The 26965-nt window shown below is 55.0% G+C and overlaps 1 protein-coding gene across 1 annotated transcript; it reads right to left on the bottom strand.

The window, feature by feature from the left end:
• Positions 1-2003: 2003 nt before the first annotated feature.
• On the bottom strand, positions 2004-25045 carry LOC123350594 (zinc finger protein 252-like). Its single transcript, XM_044989243.1, has 5 exons — positions 24690-25045; positions 19454-20738; positions 10656-11526; positions 9677-9872; positions 2004-6488 (listed from the first exon to the last, which is right to left on the bottom strand). The coding sequence occupies exons 1-5, from the start codon at positions 24829-24831 to the stop codon at positions 5599-5601; spliced, it is 3384 nt and encodes a 1127-aa protein (XP_044845178.1). The 5' UTR covers positions 24832-25045; the 3' UTR covers positions 2004-5598.
• Between the last annotated feature and the right edge of the window lie 1920 nt (positions 25046-26965).

Raw genomic sequence — 26965 nt, 5'->3', positions numbered from 1 at the left:
AGGCCTGGTAGGAGCCCCTTTCCTCCCTCATCCTTTTCTTCATGATCAGCCAGGAGGGTGAGACTGTTTCAGAGTTACCTTGCCCATTTTATCCCAAGTCTGTTGTTATTTGGTGTTTCCTCACACTCTTGTGATTCGTGGCAGCTGCTGTGTGAGATTAACACTATGCAGAATGGCCACTACCTCCCTCTACTTTCAACAGGGATGAAGACAAACTGCCCTCAGTCAATCTGGCCACACTTTTCCTACAGCCTTTGCATGCAGCAGTGGGACTGCCCATAAGTCAAAATGGCCACTATCTCCCAGTGTTTTCAATGGGACTGAAGCCAGAGGTTAGGAGGGGGCCTGGGGAGTCCCCCTTGGAGATGCTGACCCGGAGGTTCACAGAGTCTTTGATTATAAGGCCCGAAGCCACTGTGATCCTCTCGTCTGACCTCTTGCATAACACAGGGCATAGGACTTCCCTGAACTAATTCCTGTTTGAACTAGAGCAGGGGTCAGCAACCTTTCAGAAGTGGTATGCTGAGTTTTCATTAATTCACTCTGATTTAAGGTTTTGTGTGCCAGTAATACATTTTAACATTTTTAGAAAGTCTTTCTATAAGCCTATAATATATAACTAAACTATTGTTCTATGTAAAGAAAGTAAATAAGGTTTTTTAAATGTTTAAGAAGCTTAAATTAAAATGCAGAGTCCCCCTCGCCCTCCGCACCGGTGGCAGGACCCGGGCAGTGTGAGTGGCCCTGAAAATCAGCTCGCATGCTGCCTTTGGCATCCATGCCATAGGTTGCCTACCCCTGAACTAGAGCATTATTGCTTGTGCACTTCCAGTTAAATGTTGATCCTGGTACATTCAGACTTACTCAGGGGTGGGAGACTCACAGACCAGAAGAAAAATTCTGATTTTAAAAAAAATCTCATGATCATTAAGCCACTTTCATGATTGTTGAATGTTTGGGATTGGCCCTACAGGCGATGACCTCTCTTCTGTCCAGTAGAGAAAGGTGTTAGGGCACTTGGGGCCTGATAATCTCACCAGCAGAGAGGTTGTGGTAGCTGTAATTACTATTAATAGTCTGTTGCAAACAGATGCTCTAACGAATTATTCTGGGGGTACAGCCAGCCTTTTCCCGTGAATCTTCCAGGCAGAGGGTGTTGTCTCCAGAATATACTGGTCATCTCACAGCAGTGTCCCCTCCACCTTTTCTCCAGCTGCTGCCACTGCTGTTTGGATGGGGGATTTTGGGGCTGAGGCCTGGGGTCCCTGCTGTCCCCTGGAACCTCCCATTTGCCCAATAGCCCATCTCTGGTTCTAACACAGGAACCTGCACATAATTTTTCTCCCTTTTCCTGATGGTGGTGGTTACAGGGTTTCCCTCCCATCCCATGTAACCTACATCCAGGACCAGCAAAACTTTAAACCTTTATCAGTCTGAGTCAAGTCCCTTCTGATGTACAAGTCCAGGGTCTACCTAGCCCCATCTAAAGTTTGGGCACTACAAGAGCCAAGGTCCATAGCGACAATAATGCACCTGGTGCCTCTAGCCCTTGGTGTTCCAAGGTTTTCCTGACAGTTTTACCATCTTCCCAGAGCCCCCTTGCTAGCTTTTGGTGTTACATTCCCACCCCTGCCAGGACCTGGGGGGCTAGGCGAGCACCCATGTGCTGCTCTGCTGAGCTTGCTGTTTCAACCTCTGATCTGTTTGCAAAGCTATTGTCCCAGTGAGATGACTTCACACCCTCTTCCTTGCTCCTCAGATATGGCAGAAACCAGCATCTGACAGTCACTTCAGTTTATAGTTGGTCTCATGGAGGACAGGTCCATCAATGGCTATTAGCCAAGACAGACAGGGATGCAATCCCATGATCTGGGTGTCCCTAGCCTTTGACTGCCAGAAGCTGGGAGTGGACAACAGGGGATGGATCACTCAAGGATTGCTTGTTCCGCTCATTCCCTCTGAAGCACCTGGCATTGGCTACTATGGGAAGACAGGTGGACCATTGGTCTGATCCAGTGTGGCCAGTCTTAGGTTCACATAGAGTCTCTCCAGGGAGTATCTGAGCACCTGCCTAGAGCTGTGCCAGGATGGCTTCTTAAGAGTCACTCATTTTTCTATGCAGTGTGAACTTTATGTGCCTTTCGGGGGAGGATGAGATCTATCTGCATGCCTCTTCTTATCATGGCTAATCCCAAGGCATTGCCTTGTGCTTACTGTGTATTTTACAGTGGTGCCCGTTTTTTAAACAGCGAGATAACAATTGGGGATAATTATTGTGTTGTAAAATCCTAAGTGGAGACAAGCTGCTTATAGTGTTCAAAAGGCAGATGGGTGAGGTCAGAACGAAGCCCCCTGCCCATGGTTGACTTTGCCTGGTTTACCTCACAGTAACTCCACTGTGTGTGTACAGCATGAGAGCTAATACACCTCAATTATCCTACTGTTAACCCCCCCCCCTTTTTGTCAGTGAAGACATAGCCTCAGTGTCCTCCCCTTATGGGGGTTCAGGAGCTCCAGTGATGGGAGTGCAGGAGCTGGACCATGCAACTTTCCCATGTTTGATGCCAAACTTTGATGTATTGCACTTGGATCATCCTCTCCTCCCTCCATATTCACTGGAGTTGTAGAGAAGGGACTATGTTAACATGAAATTGTGAGATATGAGATGGTGTTATAACTGTTAAGTGAAACTCTGTGATGAGGTATGTTGTGGCACCAAGAACATGGACTACTGGGTGCCCAGAGACATAGAAGCTGGGACTCATGGAGGGCCACTCTAGACATCTTGTTTGGAGCTTTTGGGGGCTTAATGTGAAGATTGTTGGGTGGCTCTGAAAGAGACAGGGAGCAGGCGTGCAGAGGGGGTAGATTGCGATCAGGAAGAGAAGCATGGCTGGGCTGTTATCGGATTAGGCTTTCCCTCCTGCAGAGACGTAGCAGGGTTACTGAACACTATTATGTATATTGCATTTATTGGGGTTAGTAGCTTTTCAAACCCAGGAGACCGAGGTGTAGTCAATCAGGTTTTGAAGAGATCTGCAAGGCCCTTTAAATAGTTAAAAAAGCCAGGATCACCCACTATTGACAGGGAAGTGTCCAGAGAGGAAGCGTGGAGGTAGCAACCCAGAGAGACCGGTGTTGAAGGTGTGCATCCAGGAATGGGCAGATCATAGTAGGAGCTGAAATTTCTCAGCAGAAGCTTGCATATCTTCTCTGATGCTCTCAGAGCCCCTTCTTCCATCAGAGCTTTTTGGTATTTGGAAAGAGAGATAAGTCACTTGCTGGTTAGGGGTTGATGACACAGTGGTAACAATGCCAAAGTCCTGTCTACACTACAGTTTCCACTTTTGCTTCTGCCAATGGAGCTACACTGATGAATTACAGGTCCTCATTTTCCACCTGTACATGTGGCCTATGTGCTGTGGGCTCCTTAGCCCCTCTGGAGCTGCAGGGAAGCAGACATCCAGTCACAACACACAGGACTCACCATCCACAGTGGAAGTTGAAGTCTAAAGTCCGGTTTTGCTTTGCTGGCTCATGGAGCCCAAAACTACAGGGTATCTCAACATCTACATAGGAACAGCAGGACAGCTACTCCCAAGTGAGAGTAACTCTCTCAGGCACTCAGTGTGGATGCAAAGATGCGGGGCCTGCATCAGTTCTAGCTACCCTGGTTCTTCCCCCTGCAACATCTTGGACTGGGTTCCTCCAAATGTTGCCTCCCCAACAAGGAAATTGTGTGGGGATGGCAAGTGTTCTTCACTTACCAATGTAAACGCTGTAATAGTAAAACTGCCCCTGTGAATCGCTGGGCCACTTATTCCCATGGTGTACTGCTGGCTAGGCTGCAGGGAGAAAAGCAGAGCGGCACCGGGTTGCAGCTGGAGATGTAAGGGCTGTCCTTGGATCACATGTGTTACCAAGTGTCCTGACGCACCCCTTAGCTTTTCCTAGGAGTGCTAGATACCTGCCACCACCACGCAGGTCCCACTTTCCACCCCTTCTCCCTGTTCTCAGCCAGAAACTAAATCCAGCCAGGGAGACTGATAAAACATCATCGCAGTGAGTTGGGACTCGACAGGGCGAGAAGCCAGGGGGACAACAGTGAGAATGGCAATGGGCAGCTACACAAGGGCCAAACCAAGAGAGTGGGTTTAACTGAGCCAAAGGAACAGGGAGAGAGAGGTAATGAAGTGTGCAGAGCCGTGGCTGATTGACAAGGAGTGCTCTTCAGTACATTACAATCAAATCAGCAGGAAATAAATAAAAAATACCAGCAATTCAGAAGGGCAACCAATGAGGTAGGGAAGATCAGAAGATTTAAAATTAAAGCCCCAATCTTGCACTGAGCTACGCTTGGGGACCCCAGTAGCCAGGCAGCACGCCGGAGGAATCTGCCCATGTGGAGCTCAGTGCAGGATTGGGGTCGTCTGATCAAAATCTCACACCAATAGAACTGAATCAGCGGTTGTGCTGATGGGCAGCTGAGCCAGGGAGCAATGGTGTGGTCTGGACAACGCAACGTACTAGAGACAGGACAGCAAACAGAAAGAGTTAGCAGGACAGGAGCAGAAAACCGGGGGGCGATGACTAAATACAGAAATGTACACGGAGAACATAAATGCTTAGGCTGAGATCAGAGTCAGCTGGAAGAGCCAGTCAGGTGAGCGGGAGGCAGGGAGTCAATGCAGCAGGCTTGGGCCCCGGTTACACGCAGCTGCTGGGGAGAGATGATAGAGGGCTCTGAAGCGCTGGTGAGGCTGGGTGCCTCTGAGTAGGGCAGAGTGTGGAAGAAGGTGGCCGTGCGGGGCCATCGAGGCAGAACTGGTTGGCAGTGGGGCGGGAGGTAGAGCTGGCCCAATGCCTTCCCCTTGAAGTGCTGTTCCTGGTACCGCTGGGACTGAGGCCTGCCAATCTCACCGGGTCTGCCTTCACTACAGAGTTATCTTGAGTTATCTGTGCTCCAGTGACTCCTCTCGAGTGAGCCGAGCTCAGCTGAGAACAGCCACACTGCTATGCCCACATAGGTTCTGCGCTCCCCCAAGTACAGTGCTATGGCTTCTGCGCACACGCATATCCCAGTGTGTAGTGGGAGAACTTCTGTCCTTTCTGGGCACGCTAGGGGACTCGTGGGCTAGGCACTGGAGAACTAGCGATATGCACGTGACACAAGCCTGGAGCCACACTACAGAGGCGCTGTGTTAGCAGCTGATGAGTTGTGCTCCAGTTTTAGCCTATGCCCCCTCCTTGGGCTGGCCAACTTGGGGTCACAGCACCACTGCACCCACTTAAAGGTACTGTATGTGGATGGGACTTGAGTGTGGGACAACATTTGAGTTACAAGAAGTTAATTTACAGCACAGACAAGCCCCTAGAGTGGCCCTCTCCTCACTAGTTCAAGCAGGAAGGAGCAAATCACTGCTGGGGCAGTTCCGGAATCGGGACACCTCAGAGGACTAAGGTGAAGCCCCAATTCACACCCCCTGGTGTCCGTGACAGGGATGGTTTGGTTAGTGGGCATGGGGCTAGCTTCTCTCAGGCCCTGCTTCACGTTCTTATACACACACGACCAGAGCGGAGCCCTCTGGTGGGAGGGTCTCACTTGTCCATGGCTGCGGCTCTGGAGTGGATTCTCAGGTGGCGGGCCAAAGAGGATTTGTTACTGAAGCTCTTCCCACACTCAGTGCAGGGGAAGGGCCGTTCCCCAGTGTGGGAGCGCTCGTGAATGGCGAGGTAAGCCAGGTACTTGAAGCTCTTCCCACACTCAGCGCAGGGGTAGGGCTTCTCCTGTGTGTGAGTCCTCTGGTGCATCGTCAGGTTGGAGAGCTGGCTGAAGCACTTCCCGCACTCAGCGCAGGGGTAGGGCCGCTCACCCGTGTGGGAGCGCTGGTGCTTGTTGAGGTCCGAGGGGTTCGTGAAAGTTTTCCCGCACTCATCACAGGAGTAGGGTCTCTCCCCTGTGTGCAGCCTCTGGTGTGTAATGAGCGTGGAGAGGTGGCCGAAGTTCTTCCCACATTCGGCACAGAAATAGGGTTTCTCTCCCGTATGGGTTCTCTGGTGGGTTTTGAGATGGGTCAGTCTGTTGAAACTCTTTCCACATTCAGGACAGGGATATGGTCTGTCCTTCTCATGGACTCTCCCATGGGCCGTGAGCGCCTGCTTCTCCCAGAACCTTTCCCCACAATCTCGACATTTATGGGGCTTCTCTGTCCTGTGAATGCTGTTCTGATGGTGCAGGTCCCCTGCAGTCCGAGGTCTCCCCGATGCAGGAGGTTCGATTAGTCTCCTGAATCCACTCTCACATTCCCCTAGGGGATCTGGCTCATTCCCCGCTGGGCTCCTCTTCTGCCTCTTGCAGGCTCCTTTCTGCTCAGGTCTGTGGTTAATGCTCTCTCTTGAATCCTGCTGTGATATGCTGGGGGGCTGCAGGTTTTCAGGCCCTTCGTCGTGAGGCTGCTTCTCAGTCCTGCTCAGGATCCTCGCACCTGCTGGATGGAAGAGAGAATTCAGAGATTATTTCATCTCTCATATTTCCAAGTGGAAGTGGCTTAGGCTCCTCACATCCTTCCACCGGAGAGACCCCCAAGAAGAGCCAAACAGTCAGCCATGCAGAAATAGGGGGCTGTGGAGGCGCACAAGCAGGAAGCCCCACATCCTTCTCCTTCCTCTTTTCCCAGGGCCCACGATAGCTTTTCCTCAACTCCCAACATTTCCCTTTCCCTGTGCTCCAGCCCCTCAATTCCCCTTTAGGCTCCACCTCTCTCTTCTTCCCTCTTCTCCTGACTATAGACCAGGGGTGGGCAAACTACAGCCTGCGGGCCGGATCCGTGGTGCTGCAAGCCCCTGGCCACTCCTGGAAGTGGTTGGCACCATGTTCTTGTGGCCCTGGGGTGGGGGGGCAGAGGGCTCCGTGCGCTGCCCTCGCCTGCAGGCACCGCTCGTCCTGCCCTGAGTCCCCAGTTCCCTGCCCTGAGCCCCCTCCTGAACCTCACACTCCAACCCCCTGCCTTGAGCCCCCCCTGCACTCCACATCCCCTCCTGCACCCCAACTCCCTGCCCTGAGCCCCCTTGTACACCCTACACCCCAACCCCCTGCCCTGAGCCCCTTCCTGCACACTGCACCCCCTCCTACCCCCCACCAACCCCCTGCCCCAGCCCTACATTCATGACTCTGCATGCAATTTCCCCACCGAGATGTGGCCCTCGGGCCAAAAAGTTCGCCCACCCCACAACAGACCTTTCTCTCCCTCACTGCAGTATCCCTTTCTCATTCAGGACCCAACTCATTTGTTCTTTTGCTAATTGATCGCGCTGTCTCTTTGGTTCCTTTGCCCCACTCAACGGCCCTGCTGTTTAGGTGACAATGATGTTCCCTACAGAAATCCACTTACAGGTTAGAGCCAGATAAAAAACAAACGGACACAATGATGTTTCAAAGTGGTGTTTGGAAAGGGACCCATTGTCTACTTTCACAATTTTTTTTATTTATCGAAATGGTTGGCTTTATATGAACAAAACATTTAGATGCAATATTTTATTTAAAAACCGGGATGAATAATTTTGTGAAAAATGTCATTAGTGTCAGCAATTATTTGCAAAAAGAGTTTGCTTTAGAAAAATGTCCACTTGTACACCAAAAATTAAAAAAAGTTTGTTAAAGAAATGTTGAGTAGCTCCATTGAAGACAGTAGAGGTGCTACTCGCATCTCCTGCTTAACCCGTCCAGGAGACACAAACTGCGACTGCATTACATTGCAGTGAGCTGGGGTTGGGTGAGTGGCTTGCTAAGACGAGGGTTCCCAGGCTGCCCTCTGCAGTGGTGGGTTCCATCTCCAGGCAGTCTCTCACTACACCATCGACTATGCCAATGCTCTCAGAGTTATTCCTGAGCTGAGAGGAGATAGGCCCCAGTTCCTGCCACTGCCAGAGATCCCAAAATCCCAGAGAGAAAGGACACAGAGTGATCTGAGCCGGAGTAGAGGGCACAGGAGGAATGGCCATGCCAACCAGCTCACCCATCACCGCTAAGGCACTAGAGCCTTACGCTGCCAGGCATGACAGACTGATTGGCTCTGATCAGGCTAGTGAAGAAGCCATCCTGGCCCTGTATGCTGGGTGTGAGGCCCCGACCCACCCCCTGGAGAAAGTCTGTGTGAGACTGACAATAGACTGAAGTGACTGTGCAGGTGCTGGATACAGCCAGGTAAACAACACAAGGAAGCAGCTGGAGAACCACCACCTGCGCATGCTGAGACTGTAGGGTCCAGTGTCAGGAAAGGAGCATCTACCACCAGAGCAGCAGCAAAGCTGGCAGAGCAGCACCCCTGGGCTGGCAGAGGTGGGGATGTAAAGCCAAAGGCTGATGGGGGATGGGCTGTGACTGGGGAAAATGTAAAACACCTGGGGAAAAGCTGCCAACCCCAGGGCCCAGAGCCATCACCTACTTTGCTGGCAGCACCTTGGCCACTCAGGCTCTGGCTGGCACCGCACATACCCCAGGCATAATTAGTGCTGGGTCCATCCTACCTTGGAAGTGATGGGAAAGCTGTGATTGGCAGAGGGACACGTGTTGACCATGACAATCCCAGAGCAGAGGGACCTGCCGGAGAAGGGTCAGGGATGGTGGTCACAGGTGAAGGGCTACTTAACACCAGCTAAGAGGTCTCAGGCTGGCAAGGGCTACCCAACCTGGAGGAGGAGTTAGGCAAGAGGGTGGGGGTGGGGGGCAGGACACTCCTTAAAAACCACCATCAAAACAAGGAAATGAATCATGAGAGGTTCCTGTGTTACAGCCAGTGAGGCAGGATATTCAGCCTGGACACCAGGGGATGCAACCCATTGTGCTCTTCCTGAAAACGCATTGCAGCTGCAGGCACTGCAACAGGGGCTGGGCAGGGTACAAGCCTAGGACTGGCCAAGCCAGGGAGAACCCACCTGTTGGTTGTAACATCCCTGGCAGCTGGGTCACATGGTGGGAAACACATGTGAGCCCTCCCTATGCTACAGCTCCCACCATTGCTACTCGGGGTGGGGGAGGGGGGTGCCCCACTGACAGATTACAGATGTAGGGGATTTCCAGGCTTGGGTCATGTTCCTTTTGGGCCTCCATGATAACATCCCTGAAGCTTCCTGTAGGCCCTTCCTGCTGAGATACTCCTCATTCTCACTCAGCCGGCCAGAACCGGGAGAAAATAAGACACACCCCCATCCCCCTAACTCACTACCCAGAGGAGAGGAATGGTCCATCCTGCCTCAGTCTCTCAATTGAGCGCTCAGTCCATGATGGGTGAGGGAAGGGGCTTCCACCAGAGCTGGCCAGGATGCATGGGAAGCCCTGAATGACATGGGCCTTGAGGAGACAGCTCCCGCTGGGTAACACCACAGAACAGGACACACACAAGGAGGGTTCACATCTGCACTGGCTACAGGGCCACCCAGCTCCCACAGTCCCATTCCCACTGCCTGGGCCACTTGTCATCTAGGAGACACCCACCGGCCACCCTAACCCCACACACAGCCTCCCACATTCTCCAGTCCTGCTGGGGAGCCCCCCACGGCCTGAGCCAGCCACTTCCCTGTTGTCCTCACACACACTCAGCCCGAGGGACTCCCTTCCCCATTGTCTCCTCAGTGCCTCCGGGAAGACCCGCCCCAGGCCCCTTCACAAGCTCGTTACCCATTTCTTGTCCAACTCGGGGCTCCTTTCCAGGGGCGCCTGGCAGCTCGCACTTCCTCAGTGCTGCCTCCTCCGGGGATCCCCATGCGGGATGGGGCTGCGGTGGCTCCAGCTGGGTGCTCTGAGATTCCCATAATGCTTCAGGGGCATCCATCTCCTCTGGGGTCACATCCTCAACCTTCACACGCACTGTGACCTGGGAACCAACCACACAGGTCACCGGGCAGCCAGGGGCTGGGAGTCAGGGGAGGAATCATACCTGAATAGTGCCTGTGGCAAAGGGCACCCTCTCCTCAGACAGACGCTGCTTTGGCCAGCAGGTCCTGTACCTAATGGGAGGCTGAGGCTGTGCAGTATGAGCCTGGGAGGAGCTTGGACCGCAGGGAGACGCAGGCTCCCCAGGATGCCATCTCTGGGAGGAGCTGAAGGAAAGAAGCCATGCCCTGTCACGCAGGACCCTTCCGCAATTTCACTAGTACCTGCAGCTACTATGCCACTCACGTCCTGGGAGGTGAGGCAGCTCAGGAGACACTCCTACCCCATGGACATGACGGCTGCATGTGACACACAGAGGATGCTCAGGGCTGGGTCTCTAGGATCAGGCCACGCTGCATTGCCTCCTAACGGCACACGCTAGATTCACACGGAGCCCCAGTCAGTTAAAGAGGCTCCCTATCAATTCAGATGTTGAGAGACGTCACGTCACTGCACTCTCCCAGCGGTTGCAGGTACTAGTGAAATTATTGCCCAAGGGTCCTGCATGACTCTGCATAAGGGAGGCAGTGACATTTATACTCAGAGAGAATGGCAGGGTGTGCAGAGCAGGGAGCTGTGAAAATCCCTGTGGCTGGGGACCCAGCTGAACCCTGAGCCCCAAACAGCCCCAACCCCAGTGCTGAGCCCAGTGGAGCCCCCTGGACATTCCCCTGCACCTGCTCATAACCTGCTGCTCTCATATCCCCACCTGTTGCAGTCCTACCTGGAAATCCTCAGCCAGGGACACTGCCTGGGCACACGTCTCTGGGCAATGTTCAGAAACCCAGCTCTGGATTTCTTCCGGCAGGATGGTCAGGAACTGCTCCAGGATCAGCAGCTCCATGATCTGCTCCTTGGTGCGGATCTCCGGCTTCAGCCATCGATGGGAGAGTTCCCAGAGTCGGCAGAAAACTGCCCGGGGCCCCTCGGCCTCCTGGTAGCGGAACTGCCTGAAGCGCTGGCGCTGTGTCTCCATGCCAATGTCACACCCTCGCAGGACAGCTGCCTTCACCTTCCCATAATCTCCAGCATCTCTGGCATCCAGGCTGCTAATGGCCTGCCGAGCTTTTCCGCTGAGGGCTGGCACAAGGCGGGTCACCCACTCTCCTCTGGGCCACTGGCAGGCTTCAGCCACTTGCTCGAAGGAAGCCAGATAGGCCTCAATATCCTCCTCTGGGTTCAAATCCAGCAGCGGAGGGTTTTTTGATGTAGGGACTGATGTCGGCACAACCTCAGCAGGTGTCCGTAAGCGCTGTAGCTCCTCCTGAAGTTGATCTTTCCAATACTGGGACATCCTGTCACACTGCTCAGTCCTCAGCTGTCGCCATCCTGTGCGGGACCATCGAGGACTTACTGAGATGGGTGGTCCCAGGACTGGCTCCTTCCCGTCTCTCTCCAGCTCATTCCCTGCTTTTGGGCCCGTTGGCTCTGCTGTTTCCATATTCTCTCGCGGAGCCTGGATGTGGAGACCCAGGAGCTGCTCATCTGTCTTCAGGGACCAGCTTATCCCTGCTAGGGCCTGCGCTTTAGTTCTCCAACTTGCATCTCTCCCTCGGTCCCACTGGACACGTCCAGGCTCCTGTGGGGGCTGCAGCAAAACAATTGATCAGGATGTTACTGTGTGATGGGAGAGTCAGAACCACAACAAACAGAGGGGAAAAGAGAGACTTAGTCATGATTCTCCCAAACACCCACCGAGCCATAACCTCTGCTCCCTGCCCTCCAGCACAGACAGGCCCTGCCCCACCACGCTGCCCAGTCCCATATCCCCCAGCACAGACAGGCCCTGCCCCCACCCCCGTCCTCCAGCACAGACAGGCCCTGCCCCACCCCATTGCCCAGCCCCATAACCCAGCTCCCCATCCCCCAGCACAGACAGGCCCTGCCCCCACCCCCGTCCTCCAGCACAGACAGGCCCTGCCCCACCCCACTGCCCAGCCCCATAACCCAGCTCCCCATCCCCCAGCACAGACATGCGCTGCCCCCACCCCCCATAACCCAGCACAGACAGGCCCTGTCCCCACCCCCATCCCCCAGCACAGACAGGCCCTGTCCCCACCCATCACCCCAGCTCCCGGCCGCCGCCCCTCACCTCGCCACCCCGCCCGGACGCAGGGGGAGGCCGGTTCCCTAGACAAAGAGCTTCCGCCCCGGGCAGCGCAGGGTTAATCCCTCCGCGCGGGGATTGGCCGCGATCGCTGTCAGTCAAGTCTTGCCCCGCCCTGCCCAGCTGGGCCCGTCTCCGGAAGCCGGGGCAGCGGGAGCCCGGCGCCCCCACTCCACGGGGATGGGCACAGCCCGAGGCGGGCAATTCCCCGCAGACCCTAGCGGGGTGCAAGCTCTGTGCTGGAGTTACAGGGCTGTGCAGGGGGCCGGGCGTTACAAGGTGGGGCCAGGGCAGGGAGCTGGGGTCCCAGCTGGAGGGGCTCAGGCAGGGACCTGTATGGGCTGGGGGCGATGTGCAGGGGGTTACAGCCCTGCACAAACACGTCTATTAACGCCTGTACCCAGTGATGAGCTCCCAAAAGCCAAAGAATCGGTTCCCTACCAGGTCCCCGGTAGCACTTCGGTGGCGGGGTGTGTGTCTTCACTCACTCCGGGTTTTTGGTGGCATTTCAGCAGCAGGTTCTTCACCTGGAGCGAGTGAAGACCCCCCCCCCCCCCCCGCGCTGCTGAAGTGCTGCCGGAGACCGGGTAGGGAACCACGAGGTGAGTACAGTACGAGCCCCAGGTGCCCGTGTCGTCCCCCCCCCCGTCCAACCCCAACGCACATCCTGCCCCTCACTGTCCCCCTCAAAACCCACAAGTTTCTCCTCCCTCCTCCCCCACCGGGGTAGCAGCAGCAGCCTGGGGCCCCGGGAGCTATTTAAAGAGCCAGGGCTCCCCTGCTTCTACTGCCCTGGCCCTTCAGGGGGAGCCCCGGGCCTTTTTAAATAGCCCCCAGCCCTACCCCAGGGCTCCAGCAGTGGGGCTCTGGTGGCAATTTAAAGGGCCTGAGGCTCCAGACCCTTCCGGGAGCCCCAGGCCCTTTAAATTGCTCCCTGGGGAAGCCAGGCCATCCCTTTAGCAACTGGTTCTACACCAGCTTCTAAATTTAACAACCGGTTCTTGCGAACTGGTGTGAACTGGCTCCAGCTCACCACTGCCTGTACCTTAACTGGGGAGGGAGTTCATTAAGAGTCCAGCCCATCCCCACCTGGGTCCTTAGCATGGGGTGCCCTTTGCCACATCATATTGAAGCAGGAGTCGACTCCGCATGTTAAGAGCCTGTGTTTCAAAACTGTTCTGAAGTCCACACACAAGCACACATTGCCATGAAAAGTCATCAGGGCCCCGGGTAGGATTTTTGGTGAAAATGGGGTCACTCACTCTCAGGGGTCCAGAGATACAGCGCCTGGAGTAAAGGGTCCATACACTTTGCTTGTTCTCATAATGTTCTTGGCACACAGCTGTGGCTGAATCCATGCCCCTGTGCCACACCCCACCAACTAGAGTTTACCCAATGGGGTTTGACCCCAGGTAGTGACCAATGCTCTGTGCCAGGCCAGGGAAGCAATATTTCAGCAGTTACTAGAGGTTCTGTGTGACTCTACAAATGGGCTCATGTGCCAGTGAAAGTGATTTGTGCAGGCAGTGTGAGACAGGTGCACCAGGAGCCTGGGCACTGACTCTGGTCATTAGCTTTGTGGACAAGCTCAACTCCTGTTATGGTTGGTGGGTGGCTTAGGAAGCCGGACCACAGCCTATGAACTAAGGCAATGCCGAGGAGCGTGAGTTCAAGTCTTCTGCTCAGCTGGTTTAGAGAATGGCTGATGGGCACATTGCCACCCTCTGCCTTTGTCCTTCTCCAGGAGGCTACTCTGGGAAGTAGTTCCCTGGGTGCAGGCTGTATTATAGAGGAGCACTAGGGCCCATTATCCAGAGTGCTCCAAAATCCATGTATGTAGGAAGACTGTCTAGAAATCCCCTCTGAGCAAGGCCCCAGCCTGTCCTCATCAGAAATAACAGGCCTGTATCCTTTCTGAGTGTTGGAGGACAGCAGGGAAAATGTCCAAGGGCAGTGTAGGGGAAACTCCAAGGCCTTGTCTTCACTAGGAAAAAGGGTGAGTTGAAGCCAGACTTAGCGAACACGAGATAGCTCAGTGCAACCTGAACTTGAGAATTTCCCTAGTCAAAACACCCCCCTGAGGACTCAGTAGTTGCTTACATCCATCCATCCTTGTGGTAAGGGATCCTTCAGGAACATCACTTCTGTGAACCTGGACTGAGCCTTGTACGAGACTGCTAGTACTGGCCAGAACTAGCATGCAGCAGCGTGGTGTGTGTAACCCAAGGCAGGGTGGGGCTCTGTTAGGCACTGAGAACATGCAGAGGATGAAATGCTCCTCTATTTCCCTGTCACCCCTGAGGAGAGAGGGGCAGCTGTTCTAGTGGCCCTAAAACACTACAACCCATTACAAACATTATCATAGATTGTGAGATTTCGAGTCGAGGGACCACTGGGATAATTTACATGACTCTCTGCATGACCCAGCCAGGAAACGGGGGCTCTCCTGCTCTCTAGCTGCAGCTGCACCCTCCTCAGCTGGCAGGGCGAACGCTGACAACCAGCTGCAAATGCATCCTGGATTGGCCACTGATCCTACTAGCCCTGCAAGGGGATGAGAGGAATGATGATACAGGATTGTTAGACACAGCCTAGGAAACAGCAACCACTGTTTGGGATAGGGCAGGTTTGGTGCGGTCCTCATACCAATTGGGAGCCCCGGGGGGGGGGCAGAGGAAAGATTGTGTGGGGCTGCAGTTTGGGAGATGTTTCCTTAACTCTGTAGTTGCTGATTTTCAGAGCTGTAGGTTTGGTGACACTCAACATGCTGGGAGGGCACTAGGCAACCCGACCTGGGTTTCTGGCAGTGAATTTGGCTCTCTTTCTGTCTCTCCATCTGACACCTGCCAGAAGCCCCTCCCACCACAAAGGGACCAAACAGTTGCTTTGTCTAAAAACTTGCCCCCTCTGCACTTTTAACTACCTGGTCTCATACTGCCCAACCCAGCCTAGATGGTGGGTTGTGACCTGTTGTGGAAAGTGAGATTTAAACACTAGACACTCAAGTGCGAGACTAGAGACTGGTTATTTCCAGCAGGAACAGGAGTGAAATATGGAAGTTTGAGACCGAGAGCTTGGATAAGGCTGGGGCCCGCAGATAGAGAACGGCTGCAAAGCAGGGGAGCCGTCAACTCCTCGGTCTCCAGGTGCAGACACCAGGAGAGAAGGTAACTAAAGTGAAAATTGATGCATGGAAGGAACCAAAGGGAGCAGAGAAAATCCACATAGCCACCTTTGGGCAGCTGCTGAGATGGCATAAGTGGTCAGGAGTGAGGGACAGGAGGGGTTGCTCCAGTGTTGGAGTCCAATTTTAGGAGGCGCTGCAGGCCCTATACAGACCCTGCATGAAGTTGTGTCAGCTTTAGCCCTAATGGGGAAACACAAAGCAGTCAGACATAATGCTGGATGAGGCCTTGGCTTCCTTTGAGTGAATGGCTGAAGCCTGCCAGTGACTGGGTGACCCAAATTGGGGAATCCCAACAGGCCTACAGGAACCTGGATGCACGAGGTGCTGGAGCCTATGGGAAGGTGAAAAGGGCCATCTTGCAAGGGTGCGACATCAGCATGGACATGCAGCACCTGTGCTTCATGCAATTCCACTGCCTGGGAGCCTGGAGAGTTTTACAGCCTTTTGATGGCTGAAGCCAGAGATCTGCACCTGCAGAGGATCTGTAGCCAGGACAGCAAGACACTGGGACATAGGAGCAGCAGGCGAGAGCAAATTCACAGGCCTCTTTTCGGATATGCAGATCATTTGGTCTGCCAACTCTAGCATCGGTATAAGCAGGGGAATTCTCCAATCATAAAGGGGGTGAGGCTTGTTCCACATAACCAGCTCTCTGCCCTCTCTGGGCCTGAGGCCAGACTCCCAGATTAGGAATGTTTCAGAGGTGTTGGAGTTTGTAGTGGCTGATTTACATCCTCTTCCCCTTCCTCTACTTTCACTGGAGTTCCCTCCTCTTCCTCTGCTTTCACTGGAGTTCCCTCCCCCCCACAGCCCATTCCTCATCTGAAGATTCTAATTCCCTTGTATTCCTTACGCAGAGCATCTTCCCTCTTCTTGAGGCAACTCACCGAGCATTTGCAAAGGGACACCCAGCCATCCTGCCCTGACATCTCAGAGCTGTTTTTCTGGGGCACCTTGGTTTTCAGCACCAACCCTTTGACCAAAGCTATGAGATCTTCTTGGGACAATCTGCCAAACATCTCACCCTAACTGGCAGAGATGACACGTGGTAACAGCACTACAATCCTGCATCTTCATCACAGCTTGCACTGCCACTACCGCTAGCGGAGGATCTGGACTAAAGGTGAACTACAGGTCCTTGTTTTCCTGCTGTACCCAAGGCCTGGGTGCAAAGGGGTCCTTAGCCCCCCAGGACTGCAGGAAAAACAGCATCCAGTCACAGCGCACACGACTTGCTAACCGCGGTGGCAGCTGAAGTTGCAAATCTGGCTTTGCTTTGCTGGCTCTGGGAGCCCAGTGCTACAGGATGCGTGATGTCTGCATGGGAGCAGCAGGTCACCTGCTCTAGAGCGTGAACTGCTCTTCCGGGCACTCAGTGAGGATGCAAACACACGGGCCCAATGGCTTGGGCCTGCACCAATTCTGGCTACCCTGGTTCTCTTGTAACATCTTGGGGTGAGTTCCTCGAAGTGTTGCCTCCCCAAACAGTCAAATGAATAGCTGTGCACAGGGGCAGGCGCTCTTCCATTATCCATGGAAATTCTGCAATAGCGTTACTGCCTCCGGACCACCAGGCCCCTTTCTCCTGCCGGGTTCTGCTAACTGGGCTGCACAGAAGGAGCCAGAGTATTATTGTGGTGTAATCTGTTTATTCAGAAGCTGTACACAAGTCCTGTTTCCCTGGAGAGGGGTAGCTGCCTGTACTGCTTTGTTCCTTCCTTACATGGAAACTTCAGGTAAGGTACCCCAGCCCTGTTCCACAAAGCAGCTATTCTGCACCTCTGCTGCTGTCTAGAGTTCACAGCCAGCTCTCTGCAAAGTGCTCAGCACAGCACCTTGTCCCACCCAGCTCCTGTGGGCTTCTCCTGGGAAAGCCCTTTAGCACCACGGCCCCCAGGAACAGAGGGTTTGTCAGATGGCCCTGAAAGTCAGCCCTCCACCCCATCCCCACCCTTTGTGCATCCAGGTGCTTTGCATCACAAGTCTCAGCCTCCCCTCCTGTTAGACTGAAGGGGAGTGCTGTAGCCCGTCCATTCACTCTAACTCAGTCTGCCATCATCTCTGCATCCAGGACCCCCTCAGCTCCTTTCAAGAGGGGATGGTAGTTCTACACTGCTGGCTTAGCCTATGTTCTTACATGGGTTTTAGCCTAGCATCCCCACACAACCCTTAAAAAACATGCTTGCTTGCCTAATGGGGTTATTATTTATATTATGGTAGTGTCCAGAAGCCCCAGTGGTGGACCAGGCCCCCATCATGCTAGGTGCTGTACAAAAGATGGTTGCTTCCCCAGAGAGTTTACGCTGGGTTAAAGTTGTGCTTTAATCCCCTCAGCAACACATATGTAGCTGAGCTGCTGTTTAGATAATCCCTGCTGGTTTATGTACGCCCTTCATTCCATGCAGCCTGCTCCATATTCTGGGCAGCTCAGAGCAGCTCTGCCGAGCAGTCAGAGAAGTTGCCCACCAGCAAGATGCTAGCTGGGTTAATCTCTGGTGTGCGTATAGCAGGGAACCTGATTTTGGGAGAAGCACCCAAAACATTCCCTTGCATGAGAAGACCTTGCAGAGGCAGGTGGGGTGGGGATCCAGCAGATGGCTGAGCAGAGCAAAGATGCACATTACAAACCTAATGTCAGGTGCCAGCCTTTGCCTTGTGGTAGATGGTCAACTATCTGCCCTTACTACAGAGCTGTTGACGGAGCACCCGTCCCCACCTCGAGCACAGAGTCCACAGTCCTGCATCACAGGCTTTTGAGTGGGGACCAAATGGGTTTTAGCCTGGGGGAACTGGAGATCCCAGTGGAAGGGGGGGATTGAGTCACAGACACAGACTGGCCTCACACAGCTCCAGGAAGGTCTGCTTCCTCATGCAGGAGTTCTGGAGCCACTGCTGGTCACCCCAGGTCTGCAAGATGATGTGACCCCACCACGCTGTGCTAGCCATCCTGCATCAGAAGCCCTGGTCTACATATAGGCAATCCACAGCAACTACAGCATGCAAAAGGTGTCATCAGTCTGCCAAGAATTAACTCCCCTCCAAGATCCACTGCTGCCATCTGTGGGTCAGCAACTGGTGCTAAAATGCTGTCTGCTGTCATTAGCCCCTCCACCCGTACTCTGCAATAACAGTGAAGCCACAAGCAGGAACAGCAATTCCAACCGTGCTGGATCCATGGTGTGGCACCAGCTGGAGTGGGTAGAAGCAAGAAGTGTGCCGGGCCTGAAGTGCCTTAGCTACAGGTGTTGCTGGGTTAAGAACACTTCTAAGACAAAGGAGTTTGGGAAAGACAGACAAGCTCTCCCACAATACACCATAAACCAATTCCTAGAATGGCTCCAGCATCCTGGCATACACCCCCAGAAATCCTAGCGCCAAACCCCTGTCATTGCCATGTGAACCCGGCTACATGAGTCTGGGTTGTGTGGGGCTCTGCAGGGTGGACACTCACAGACAGGCCTGGCAAGCAGGAGTTCACAGGCACAGGAATCCAGACATGCCTACATTCTGCCATGTGGACACACCCAAAGTGATCAGGCACTGCTGGGGGATTCAGGCCCTGAGACCCCTCAGGAGAACAAAGCAAAGGCTAGCCCTCCTCATCGCCATTGGGGTAAGTTTTAATACAGTTAATTCAGGAGATTGGCACTTGGATCTGGGCACCCTGGTTAGCCTAACCCAGGTGCGAATGTCCCTACTGCAAGCCCTACCTGCATTACTGTGTCTACACTTCCCCGTGTGTGTCCGGTCTGGGGACACACCTGTGGTTCTTTGTTTTGAGATGCTGTACGATTCCTTCCCAGTCAATGATGGAAGAACCTGTCTATTATTCGGGATGCATTGTGGGAAAGCACTGGAAGACTATGAGCACTGAGGGGACTTTTCCTGTGTCCTCACTGCAATGTGGGTGAGTTTTAGCCTGAGTTTAATGACAGCCTGAGCTCTAATCTATATTCCCAGCTTTGTAAACTAGCCTGGGATTAAAATACCCGGAATCATGGGTCAGAAGACTTTCTGTGTGGGTAGCAGTAGGTTGGGCTAAAACCCAGATGAGAGCTGGCGTTAACTGTGCAGTGAAGACAAGACCCACACTGTGTGTGAAGGGATAATAGGAGTTGGGTTTTGACTCCTGATTTCCCTTGGGTTCTGTAGAACCATTTTCTGTTCCTCCAATTCAAATATTCCTGGTGAATGCCTGGAGCGGAGCTCTCAGCCGGGATGGCCTCACTCGTCCCCACCTGCAGCTCTGGCGTGGATTCTCTGGTGCCGGGTGAGAGCTGACTTGTTGCTGAAGCTCTTCCCACACTTGTCACAAGGGAAGGGCCGTTCCCCGGTGTGGGAGCGCTCGTGAATGGCGAGGTAAGCCAGGTACTTGAAGCTCTTCCCACACTCAGCGCAGGGGTAGGGCTTCTCCTGTGTGTGAGTCCTCTGGTGCATCGTCAGGTTGGAGAGCTGGCTGAAGCGCTTCCCGCACTCAGCGCAGGGGTAGGGCCGCTCGCCCGTGTGGGAGCGCTGGTGCTTGGTCAGGTCCGCGGGGCTGGTGAAGGTTTTCCCACACTCAGCACAGGAGAAGGGTCTCTCCCCTGTGTGCAGCCGCTGGTGTGTGGTCAGAGCGCAGAGGTAGCCAAAGTGTTTTCCACACTCGCCACAGGGGTAGGGCCGCTCGCCTGTGTGGATTCTCTGGTGCTTGCTCAGCCCTGTCCTGCTAGTGAAGGTCTTGCCACACACAGCACAGGGGAAGGGTCTCTGCCCTGTGTGGGCTCTCCGGTGCCTCACGAGCGTGGAGAGGTGGCCAAAGCGCCTCCCACACTCAGCGCAGGGGTAGGGCCTCTCCTGCGTGTGAGTCCTGTGGTGCATTTTCAGGTTGGAGAGCCGGTTGAAGCGCTTCCCGCACTCGGTGCAGGGGTAGGGCCGCTCACCCGTGTGGGAGCGCTGGTGCTTGTTGAGGTCCGAGGGGCTGGTGAAGGTTTTCCCGCACTTGTCGCAGGGGAACAAGCCCTCCCCCGTGTGAGTTCTCTGGTGGGTAGTCAGCGTGTAGAGATAGCCAAAGAGTTTGCCACACTCTCCACACGAGTAGGGCTTCTCGCGCGTGTGGCTTCTCTGGTGGGTTTTGAGATGTGCTGGACAGCTGAATCTCTTTCCACATTCAGCGCAGGGATAGCGTCTCTCTCTCTCATGGACCTTGCGGTGAGCCGTGAGCTCCTGCTTTTCCCTGAAGCCTTCCCCACAGTCTCGACATCTATGGTGTTGCTCGTGGTGAAGATCCCCTGTGGTCTGAGGTCTCCCCTGTGCAAAGAGCTGGGTTAGTTTCCTGAATCTGCTGTCATGTTCCTTTGGGGGGCCTGGCTCCTTCCCCGCTGGGATCTTCTTCTGCCTCTTGCAGGCTCCTCCCTGCTCAGGTCTGTGGGTAATGCTCTCTCCTGAGCCACTCTGTGATACACTCGGGGGCAGCACCATTTCAAGCCCTTTGTTGCAAGGCTGCTCTTCAGCCCGGCTCAGGATTCCAGCACCTGCTGGATGGAAGAGAATCCAGAGATTATTTCACCTCTTGTATGTCCAACAGTGGGAGTGACTGCACATCCTCCACTGGAGAGACCCCCAGCAGGAGCCCCTCAGTCAGCTGTGCAGAAATAGGGGGCTATGGAGGGGCACAACCAGAAAACCCTGCGTCCCTGTCTCCTTCCTCTTTCCCCAGGGCCCACAATAGCTTTTCTCCTCCAGTCCCATCACTTCCCCTCCAAACTCCCTCTGTCCCCTCTCTGTCCCACATCTTTAGCTCTTCTTCCACCCACAGACTCCTTATCCCTGGCCCTCTCCTTTTCTTGGCTCCTGGTTACATGAGGGATCACCTCTCCTGGTGCTACGCTGCCAAAGCTGAGATCAGCAGAGGTGCTTGAGTTGGATCCTCCGCAGGAGGAAGCTGCTGGCAGGAGGTTCTCTGGGAGGAATCCTAATGTTGGATCTTGCTCCTCCACTTGGTTCATCAGAGCCCAGACGTGTTAGCGTGCCAGCATGCTGCAAAGCCCATCTTTCTCTCTTCTCACTAAGGCTGTGAGGAGGGGGCGGGCTGAGATGGATGTATTTACTGCTGGTGTTTTTATGGTGTAGGATACACACCCAGAGCACTGGAAGAGCACTCTGAGTTGGGTTTTAAGATTTGAAACTACTACTAATAAATCCTGCTCTCCGTTCAAGACACAATTCATTCATTCTTCTGCAGATCAATCTCCTTGTAAATTGCACTAACCAATCTCTTTGGAGCCCCTGCCCCACTAGACAAAGCTGCTGTCCAGGCTATTTTTAGGCAGTGATCATGCTCCCCACCCATAGCCGCTTCCACGTTAGAGATGACTGAAAAACAGAAAGGTATCTTCACAAACAACTTTGAAGTGTCAAATTTGTTTTGTCCCCTGGGGTGAAAATGGATCACTTGGGAAGTTACATAAGAACGGCCATACTGGGTCAGACCAATGGTCCATCTAGTCCAGTATCCTGTCTTCTGACAGTGGCCAATGCCAGGTGTCCCAGAGGGAATGAACAGAACAGGAAATCATCGAGTGGTCCATCCCATGTCATCTACTCCCAGCTTCTGGCAAACAGAGGTTTAAGGATACCCAGAGCATGGGGTTGCATCCCTGACCATCTTGGCTAATAGTCATTGGTGGACCTATCCTCCAGGAACTTATCTAATCCTTTTTTGAACCTTGTTATAGTTTTGGCTAAAACCCTGTTATAATTTTGACTTGAGTTGGGTTTCTGACTTTAAATAAAAATATTTTAGGAAAATCATAACTGAAATATTTAATTTATGTAGAAGTAGGTTTTACATGATGGAAATTTAGCTAAAGAGTCTGATTTTAAATAGGCACAAAAATGGCAAATGTCAAGTGTCAGCAACATTCACAAAAAGTTTCAATTCAGAAAAAATTATTTTTCACCAAAAAAAAAAAGAACTTGTGTTAGAGCAGCCTCTTTAGAGATACCGGCTGCTCTGTGTGTGCTATTCTGCAGACCTACCCCTCAGCAAGAGCCTAGGGAATGGACCACAGGACTCCAATTGTTACGCCACAGGGAGCGGGAGCTGGGGTGAGAATCTGGAGATATGTCGCTGCTCAGAGTCAGTTTGCTGAGCTGAGGATGTCACAGCTGGGCAGCACAGCACTGCCCTCCGACATTCCCCAAGCCCAGAGAATGGCCCTGAGCCCGAGGGGATGGATTCCATTTCCTGCACTCCCCCACCAGAGATCCCAAGGCCCCGGGACGAGAAGACACAGAGGACGTGAGTGGATGGCAAGGCCTAGGCGCTGGACAGGTAAGGAGTGGCCATTCAGACCAGACACCCCCCTTGCTGCTAAGGCACCAGAGCCAGGAATGACGGACTGTGACTCTGATAAAGCTAGTAAAGAAGCTGTCCTGGGCCACTTTGCTGTGTGTGGGAAGCTACAGGCAAAGGCTCAAGCCCCTAGAGACACCCCCCGCTGGAGATTGACAATAGACTGAAGGTGACTGTGCAGATGCTTGATGAAGTCAGGTGAACAGCACAAAGAAGCAGCTGGAGAACCACCACCTGCGCATGCTGAGACCACAGGATCCAGTGTCAGGAAAGGAGAATCTACCACCCAGGTAGGCGAGCAGCAGTAAAGCTGGCAGAGCAGAACCTCTGGACTGGCAGGAGCAGGGATGTAAAGCCACAGACTGATGGGGGATTTGCTGCACCTCAGGACAACGTAAAACATCTGGGGAAAAGCTGCCAACCCCAGGGCCCAGAGAGGTCACATGCTTTGCTGGCAGCACCTTGGCCACTCAGGCCCTGGCTGGCACCACATGTAAACAAGACATCATTAGAGCTGGGTCCATCCCACCTTGTAAGTGATGGTAAAAGTGTGATTGGCAGAGGGGCAAGAGTTGAACACAATCGGAGAAGGGTCAGGGATGCTGGTCACAGGCGGGTTGGTATCTGACACTGTCTAAGAGATCATTCTTGGTCTGGACTCCCCAACTTTCCTGCCTTGGTTCAGCCAGGGGGGAGCTGTAAGGTGACTAACAGGTCTCGGGTTACAACAGAATGGGATCTGGGGCTGAGAGGGGCCACTGGGAGTGACACAAGCAGGGTAGGAAATCCTCTCAGAGCTGCCAGCAATGGGGAGGAACATGAGGGGGTTTCTGTGTTAGACCCAGCAAGCCAGATATTGGGTCTGTAGGAAGTGGGAGGGTTCCAGGAAGACCCTAGGCCCCAGCTCCAGAATCTCCCTTCCAAACAGCAGTGGCAGCAGCTCGGGCGAAGGTGGAGGGAACATCTCAGTATGGTGGTGACCGGTGTATCCTGGGAACAACACCCTCTCCCTGGAGGATTCACAGGGAAAATGGTGGCCATGCCCAAGAGCTGCAGGGATGACGGCCTCTGACCTCGGGCACTAGCTCATGGGCCTGGTATCCGAGGCAATAGAAAACTTATGTCTGCGTTGGGCAGAGATCTCCATGGCCCAGCACGGCCCAGGCTATGTAGAGCCATTGCCAGATGAGCAGGGACAGATCATTTCCAGCTCTGCTCACAAGGGCCAACTCTTTTGCAGTCCCTTCTGATTGTTTCCGTTCCTCCCCAGTGGAGAGCAGTGGATGCAGCGAAACCATTACACTGGAGTCTGGACACTGCTCTAGCCTTGGGATCAGGGACTTTGTTACCACGTCCCTCAAAGCCATACCCAGAGAGGGATATGTATCTAGGACGAGCAGCGCAATTTCTGAAATGGGCTGGGTGGGTATCTAGGCCAAGCCAGGGAGAACCCACTCATTGGACATGACATAGCTCTGGAAAGGTGAAAATTCCCGTCTGACAGCATCTGCACAAAGCCCTGAGCCAGGTTAGACAGCGGGAACACGGAGCCCTCTGCATTACAGCTCTCACCATTGCTACCCTGGAAGGGCTGCCCTGGGGATGGATCACAGCTCCAGGGATTTCCTCTCAAGTCCCAGACTGGGGGCACCCCAATAATGTCCCATAAGCGTCTACTGCCTCAGGCTTTCCTGCTGAGGCTTCTAAGGCCCTTCTGCAGTGAAGACTGTCATGGTCTGAATAGTCTGCATCCCTCCCCAGCCAAGAGGGACCCGCCTCCCAGACCTCAGGGAGTGGATGGGGGTGGGGAAGGGCACCTGTTGGGTAATGCCACTGAAAATACCACCACAAGGGCGGTTCACTGCTGCTGGCTACGGGGCCACCCAGCTCCCACAGTCCCATTCCCACTGCCCGTGCCACTCCGTCATCTCAGAGACACCCACTGGCCACCTCAACCCCCACACAGCCTCCCACGTTCCCCAGACAGCAATCCTGCTGGGGAGACCCCCACAGCCTGAGCCAGCCACTCCCCTGTTTTCCCACACACACACAGCCCGAGAGACTCCCTTCCCCATTGTCCCCTCAGTGCCCCCGAGAAGACCTGCCCCAGGCCCCTTCACAAGCTTGTTACCCATTTCTCTTCCAACTCCAGGCTCCTTTCCAGGGGCGCCTGGCAGCTCACACTTCCTCAGGGCCGCCTCCTCCAGGGATCCCCATGCGGGATGGGGCTGCTGGGTGCGCTGAGATTCCCATAATGCTTCAGGGGCATCCATCTCCTCGGGGTCACATCCTCACCCTTCACACGCACTGTGACCTGGGAACCAACCACACGGGTCACCGGGCAGCCAGGGGCTGGGGGGACATCGGGACGGGGGACAGAGTTAGCTCCGACCATTCCAGAGCCAAATGCAGGGAGAAGAGCAGGAGACAGAGGCCACAAGGGAGCACAGGTAGGCCCCTCCCTGCCCCTCCGCTCATCCCCCCACCTGTAACCCCAGCTCCCTGCCCCGCAGCACAGCCAGGCCCCTCCCTGCCCCTCTGCTCATCCCCCCACCTGTAACCCCAGCTCCCTGCCCCCAGCACAGCCAGGCCCCTCCCTGCCCCCCAGCTCATCCCACCTGTAAGCCCAGCTCCCTGCCCCCCAGCATAGCCAAACTCCTCCCTGCCTCCCCCAGCTCCTCCCCCCAACCTGTAACCTCAGCTCCCAGCCCCCCCAGCACAGCCAGGCCCCTCCCTGCCCCCTGCTCATCCCCCCACCTGTAACCCCAGTTCCCTGCCCCCAGCACAGCCAGGCCCCTCCCTGCCCCCCAGCTCATCCCACCTGTAAGCCCAGCTCCCTGCCCCCCAGCATAGCCAAACTCCTCCCTGCCTCCCCCAGCTCCTCCCCCCCAACCTGTAACCCCAGCTCCCAGCCCCCCAGCACAGCCAGGCCCCTCCCTGCCCCCCAGCTCATCCCACCTGTAAGCCCAGCTCCCTGCCCCCCAGCATAGCCAAACTCCTCCCTGCCTCCCCCAGCTCCTCCCCCGCAACCTGTAACCCCAGCTCCCAGCCCCCCAGCACAGCCAGGCCCCTCCCTGCCCCCTGCTCATCCCCCCACCTGTAACCCCAGTTCCCTGCCCCCCAGCACAGCCAGGCCCCTCCCTGCCCCCTGCTCATCCCCCCACCTGTAACCCCAGTTCCCTGCCCCCCAGCACAGCCAGGCCCCTCCCTGCCCCCTGCTCATCCCCCCACCTGTAACCCCAGTTCCCTGCCCCCCAGCACAGCTAGGCCCCTCCCTGCTCATCCCCCCACCTGTAACCTCAGCTCACTGCCCCCCAGCACAGCCAGGCCCCTCCCTGCCCCCCAGCTCATCCCCCCCACCTGTAACCCCAGCTCCCTGCCCCCCAGCTCATCCCCCCTCAGCACAGCCAGACCCCTCCCTGCCCCCCAGCTCCCAGACGTCCCTCACCTCGCCGCCCCGCCCGGCCGCAGGGGTACTCGGGAGGCCGGTTCCCCCGACAAAGCTTCCGCCCCGGCCAGCACAGGGTTAATCTCTCCGCGCGGGGATTGGCGGCGATCGCTGTCAGTCAGGTCCTGCCCCGCCCTCTGCCCAGCTGGACCCGTCTCCCGGGCGGGGGGAGCTCGGCGGGTCCGCCCCACCACGGGGGTGGGCGTGGGGCTCGCGAGACACTCAGTCCGGCCCTGGGCAGAGCTGCCCCCTGGCACCCTTCACACCCCCCCCCCCGGGATCGCGTGTCCGTGGGGCTGCCATTCAGTCTCTAGGGGTGGGGACAGGGCGTGACCGGCGCTGCAGCCTTGGGCTGGGGGCTGTGCGCGGAGAGCCGGGCGCGGAGGTGGGAGGAGCCGGGCTGTGGGGGGGGTCAGTGCAGGGAGTTGGGGTTGGGGGGTATGGAGGGGCCTGTCTGGGCTGGGTGGGGCAGGGAAGCTCGGGAGCGCCTGAGAATCCCCCCCCCCTCACTTGTGAGAAGCTGTTTGTGTTGTTGCTGGAGGGGACCCAGCTCCTAGGGGAGGGGGGTGATTGTTCTGTTTTCTCGACAGGGACATTAGCTGTGTGGACTCTTGTAGGAGCCAGGAGCCCAGGCAGTGCTGCTGGAACAATTTGTCTAGTGGGGGTGCTGAGAGCCATTGAACCAAACTGTAAATCTTGTATATGATGGAAATTGCTTCAAGCGGGGGGGGAGCAGTACCTCTAGTTCCAGCACCTCTGTGCCCTGCACCCCAAGATCTGCTCTGCACCAAGATGTGTAGTCCCTTCGCAGCTAGTCAGGGAAGGGATCCATGTTACAATAAGCTCCTGTCTTGTTGAAAGGGACTGATCTGGCTACTACTCTCCATGTGCTCTGTAATTACAGGACTCCAGGACCTGGGGCTTTGAGAAAAAAACACCAAGCAACCCAAGACTCCCAA

The sequence above is a fragment of the Mauremys mutica genome, chromosome 15, assembly GCF_020497125.1.
Source record: "Mauremys mutica isolate MM-2020 ecotype Southern chromosome 15, ASM2049712v1, whole genome shotgun sequence".
Taxonomy (NCBI): domain Eukaryota; kingdom Metazoa; phylum Chordata; order Testudines; family Geoemydidae; genus Mauremys; species Mauremys mutica.
Note: the sequence above shows the minus strand (reverse complement) of the source record. Positions and strands in the feature narration are given on the sequence as shown.